The 5,950-nt window shown below is 36.2% G+C and overlaps 1 protein-coding gene across 1 annotated transcript in view; it reads left to right on the forward strand.

Annotated features, from left to right (window-relative positions):
• USH1C (USH1 protein network component harmonin) overlaps positions 1 to 5,950 on the forward strand; it is a 49,752-nt gene that overhangs the window by 36,704 nt on the left and 7,098 nt on the right. Inside the window, 1 exon segment of the mRNA XM_019474508.1 lies at positions 4,095 to 4,157. Coding sequence (XP_019330053.1) covers positions 4,095 to 4,157 — 63 coding nt within the window.

The raw sequence follows: 5,950 nt of genomic DNA on the forward strand, positions 1-5,950 counted from the left end.
TAGCAGGGCCTGTTGCGACAGGACAAGGGGGAATGGCTTTAAACTAAAGGCGGGTAGATATAGACTAGATATAAGGAAGAAATTTTTTATGCTGAGGGTGGTGAAACACTGGAAGAGGTTGCCCAGAGAGGAGGTGGATGCCCCATCCCTGGAAACATTCAAGGTCAGGTTGGACAGGGCTCTGAGCAACCTGCTGAAGATGTCCCTGCTCATTGCAGGGGGCTTGGACTAGATGACCTTTAAAGGTCCCTTCCAACCCAAACTAGTCTATGATTTCCAGAGGAAAAAAGCTCATTGTTATATCTTAGACTCCGGTATACTTGGTCATGCAGTCTACTGCAAAGTTGACTCACAATCAGATTCTTTTTCTTATTTCTTTTCAATTTCTGTTTCAAATGTAAATGAAGAAAAAACCCTTAGGCTAAATATTTTAGGACCAACCATGTAGCATCTTTGGAAATTGTGGTATGTGAGAGAAGGTGAGCCAAGGCTTACTGGAAAAAAAAAAGATAAATACTGCTCCGACAGTTGATAACTCCCAAATGACAGCCCTGAAAATTTGTCTAAGATAGCTGATGGACCAATTAGTAGTATTTATTCTCGAGGGTCATCATGACTTATGCTGTTATGATTAGAGTTCTGTGCCTGTTATATGCATGTGTGTGGACATGTGTGTATATGTACATTTATATGAGCAAGGCAGTGTATTGCAACGTGAGCTTTCTAAGCGATGGAAAAATACATCACATTTGCATTTCATTTATTTAATTACAAGCTTATGCTATATCTGACAATAAATGATGGGCACAATATTCCTAGCTGTCTTTCATTAAAGTGGGATGGACTTTCCGTTGTCATCTTCTGCTTTAATAGTTTAGATACTCTTGTTCCTTTATTTTCCCAGTTACAGTTTGAACAAATTGTAGTGATACTTAGTAACCAGTTTTCCCACAGACGTAGTTGTCTTGAAACTTCTATATTATAAAAGGATTGAAATGATAAATGAAAGCAGTTTTTATAAGTTGCTTAAGAGAAGGCAGGTACATGAACTAAAAATAAATTCAAATCCCTCCAGTGTAGATATTTCCTTCAATTGTATGCATTGGAGCTTTGGAGCTTTCATTTCGATTGTGTTCAGTAATTCAGCATCTCTAAGCAATTTGAAATTCCTTAGGGTAGGAATGAACAGAGTAAAATCATAATCTGCAGTTAATATAATCTAGCTCTTGAAAATAAATGCCTGGTGTGCAAATATAAACTAGTTTGCAAAATTGATGATACCCTTATGTGTGATCAGACAGTCTTGGTACAAACTGAAAACATTGCTTGTGTTTTTTGTTGCTCACTGCTTACAATTTGTTTGAGAAATCGGCAATAAGATCTGCCTCCATAGGGAAATTTCTTATGTTTTGTTATGCACGCATGCACATTTTCCAAATCACAAGTCTGCTAAAATGTTTCAGATGTCAATCATCTTCATTCCCAAACTGCCTTATATTAGTTGGAAGATCACAGTTTCAGTGGGAGCAATATTCTGATAGGACTTTGAGAGAAACGTGTCTATAAATTGTTGTTGTAGACCTGTTACCTCTTACTTCCTTTTATGACAATGCAGTAAAGAGTACTCACCCTGGCTGCAGCGAAGTCACAGTAGTATGTGGAGTAAGACTGGCATGGATACTGAAGTAAAGAGGGAGGCTACTTCTATTGGGTAAATAATGAAAAGGCCAGTGTATGACAAAACAGACAAGGAGGTACCTGCCTGTCTCCAGACATGTATAAGAGTCATAATTTGATTTCATGTGGAAGGAATGTTTTTTGTTTGTTTGCGGGGCGGGGAGGGAGATGTCCTTATTTAAGTCAATGGTTCAGATACAGGACCGGTTCAGCTTTTCCTAGTGAAGGGAAGTATCACCAAAGGCAAAGTATCTTTTGCTACCCTATTTCTTGTCTTGCTAGATTTCACACACCTTATGGAACTCCAGTCTTTATGTCTTAATATGACATAATGCACATAATTTCTTCTACCTTGGTTTTTATCTGAATTTAGCTGTCCTGAGTGCCAAACTCTAGAAACTGATCTTGATGGATTTACTTGATTCAAACAGCTAAACAAATGAACCTATACTCAAGGAATTCACCAGTAAAGAAGATGAAAAGCATGAACATAAGAATAAAACAAACATGCAAGAATGGGTAAAACATTCCTGTTATCTGGGAGGTAGTTGGGCCAGATAGGAACAGTGAAGTCTGTTGTGACTTAAGTTTTCATATTAACTGCATTCAGGTCAGAACTCCCAGGTTTTTTAACAGTTCATTAAAATTAATTTTTTCTCCCTTATAAATAGGGAAGTGATGGGTGAGGATTAAACCTTGAGTGTAGTCTTGAATACCGAGGGCTGCTCTGGGTCAAAAATTGGTGTGAACTGTTTGCCTCTGCTGTACTAGAGTGAAATGGAATACGCTCATGGCAAAGCTAATTAAATTTTGGCTCAGAGAACAGGAGAGGATTGTTATGATTTAGGGGTGGGGTTTTCAGAGAAGCAAAACCAACATGAACATTAGTCTCTGCTCTCCCAACTATCACAAACATCCTGTTGTGTGAGTTAGAAGGCTTTGATGCACTTGCTGCTACTAAAGATTTTTCTTCCCTCACTCCTTTGTGGTTGGATGCAGCATTTCTGAAAGGAAGAATGAATATTTAAGCTTTCCTCTAATTTGCAAGATTTGAAGCCTGATTCTGCGGGACTGCAGTCAGGGGACCTGAGACAGGTGCTTAGATACTGTGTGGCAAGACATGCAATGATTGGAAATTTCAGTTATTGTTGGCCATAGCTATACCAAAACCATCTCTGTTGAAAAGGAAATAAATTTTTTTTCTAAGTGGCTAGAGAGGGGCTGAAGAGTTTTGTGGAAAATCTTGCCAGACTTGTCCAAAAGTCCTTCAAGACAAAAACTCAGTCTTTGTATTAATTATAAGCAGAACACAAATCTTTCATTAACTCAGCAATAGATATATTTTTCCAAGTAATGGTATGACTATAGGACACTGATAGAATCAGTAGTGAAACTGATATATAGTGATTTGTGTTAAAGCAAATTGAGTTTGGAAATGTAAATGCCATAGTTCAGTCTGTAGAAAGTTGTTCTTGTTTCAGAAGACTCAGATACGTTACCTGATTTGATGCAGGGTTTTGAGCGGAGGCTGGAGATGTGTGAGGAGTGTTTTGTATAAATTTTTTTTTTAGCCCATTTTATTTTTGAAAATTTTTCTAACATAGTAAGAGGTTCTTTATTTTAAGTGATTCCAAACTACAGTGTACCATTTTGATAATGCACTGGAAGCGAAAGAAAAACACAATCAATATGGGATTAAAATCATTGAAGCCCAACACAATAAAATAAAATCCAGCAGTTATTAATCAATATTGTGAAATTACTTGTAGCTATCCAAATTGAAGCAAGATCACTCAGAAATAAGTCAATTAAATTTGAGAGGAATTTTTCTTTAAGTAGAAAGAACCTGTACTAGTAATTAGTATTTAGGTAATTGCTTCTTTCAGGATGAGCCCAAATACACATATCTTTTCTTTCAGCTTATCAACTTCATGAGGAATTTAATATTGGAATTCACCTTTCAGTATAGGAAATCCCTGGTAGGAGACCAAATCTTAAATGTATAACATATATTTATCATGACTTTTCAATATTTTGGAAATTACTTGTCTAGCATTTTGTCCATGGTTTTTTTTTCAATTATTTTTTCAAAAAATTACAGCGAAGAGACCCTAGCACTGTTCGGTAGAAATTAGGGATAAAAGGAGTAATGGAAAATATTTTTAAGAAATCTTCTGGTATGAAAATGTGCATTATTTATGTAGCTGCTCTAGAATTCTTTCCTCTTTGTATTCAGTACTATTTCATTGTGTGCGTTCTCTCATTTTGCAATGGTATAGGGAACAAGCACTAACAAGTGCAAGTGTGATTCAGTCCCTAGAACAGCAAAAAAAGCAGTGAGGTTATTTGTGAGTAGGTGATAACTTATTTACAGCAAAAAGTTAATATCTGGTTTGGCAATTTTCTTTCTTTTGCAGCCACAAGAGATGTTTAAAAGGATGGTGGTTTACAATTCATCATTTAGATCTAACAAAAAACAAGTAACATAACATTTTTCATGTTTTGTGTGCTACTTCTTGTTTTGACTGATCATAGATTTAAAACTTTCCTTTCTAATCCTGTTGCTCAGTTTCTAAAACAGAGGATGCAAGATAGCCCTAGTGCATGAAAACTGCTAGTCTTTGTAAACTTTCAGTGTGTGCCTGCGGCTTCTGCGAGTCTAGACAGATGAAGAATGAGAGGACAGTAAATCCTTCAGGTTGAACCATCTGTACCTACTTATATGGTTAGTGCAATCTTTAAGATAGTTGGACACTGATAACTGATCTGATGCTGGCATTTTTTTTTTAGTGTTCCTAAGGTTTCCTTGTTTCTTTTAGTCTCCAGTTGCGATGATTTCACTAATAAAATATTTTCTCAGTTTAACAAATAGAGCTATTATCGTAACATAGTTATTGATAGGAAATCAGAGGAGCTGGTGTTGGAAAGCACTTATTCATATAGCCTTTCTGTATTGTGTAGGATTTTTCTACTGTTTTACTACTTTTATTGCTTTCCTGTGTCATAGTGATGAAATTTTCATCTCTTCCTCTTTGGTTGACTGGTAGTTCAATAGATGGTCCCTTGAAGAAGTGAACTTTGTGCGTAACTTCTCTGCTGCTGTTAAATGTGCCAGTTTCTGTGCAAAACACCTTTAAGGTTAGATGCATTCCGATGTCATATGAAAATGTTGGTGCAGAGTTGTGAGCTCACAGTGTGAGCTTTTGAGTGGTAAACCATTAACATTAATAATGATTTTTTTTTCTTCTTTTGATCAGTTTCAATCTAGATCTAGAAGGGAAAACTGGATTTGACTGAGATAAATCAAACTTTGATATTGTTCGTTTGCCCTTGAATGTTAGTATGTTCTGTCTATATAACAGTTGTGTTCTCAGCAAATGTGTTTTTTGGAAAACTTTTGTTATATCTGGTCATGGGTTTCTCTTTCAATCTTTTTTGTTTATTTCAGTCAGGTCTCAGTTGCTGTTGACTATTGATGCTAGAAACTTCAGTGAGCAGTACGTTGGCTTAGGTGCTTGTGTTTTTGTTTTGGTTTGGTTTTTTGGTTTTTTTAAGTAGTAACTTTACCTTTCATCTAGAAGTCCAGACAGATAGTTGTTTCAGTGCAATCAAACATTTTAATGTTCCAAATTCTACTTATATTCAGTCCTGTGAATGTTATTGTAAGTCAAGAAAGGATTAGAATGGTCTTAACTCTTTTGCCTGAGATGTCCTGAGTAGTGGGAGGGTAGGCTTAGCACTGTGGTTTCCACTCAGTGTTGCTTGGTTCAGTAGTCCCTGCTTGGATATGGAGTGCGCTCTCTGCTCTCCAAATTTGTGATGCCTATTTCTGGGAAGATTTATTAGAGTTCAGTGGATGTCTTCATTGTATCATAGCTGTATTTGTACATTATTGGATCCAGATCATATCAATTCTTTGCTTGCAGTTTTTTTTATTGTGGGGTTTAGGGTTTTTTTTCCTATTTAAAAATTATTTTCCCAGGAAAACTTTCTTCAAGGGCAACATCTGTTTTTCCTGAGGGCGACCTGGGACAAAGAGAGTTCAATTACTTCCTTTAGATTACATAATGAGTTAGTGACTTGGCTGAGATTGGCGTTCTTTCCTCTAAGTTGCTTGCTCCAAGACCGTAAGTGTCTACTTCAGCCATGATTCCAAAGGTCAATACAAATTCAGCTATTCAAACTATTAGTTGTTTAGGTAGCTATCATTGTAAAATGTTTCTCTTACAGTTTTAGTAAAACGATTCATAATATTAATGCACTTTGTAAATGA

Source organism: Aptenodytes forsteri, unplaced genomic scaffold (assembly GCF_000699145.1).
Source record: "Aptenodytes forsteri isolate BGI_AS27 unplaced genomic scaffold, ASM69914v1 Scaffold8, whole genome shotgun sequence".
Taxonomy (NCBI): domain Eukaryota; kingdom Metazoa; phylum Chordata; class Aves; order Sphenisciformes; family Spheniscidae; genus Aptenodytes; species Aptenodytes forsteri.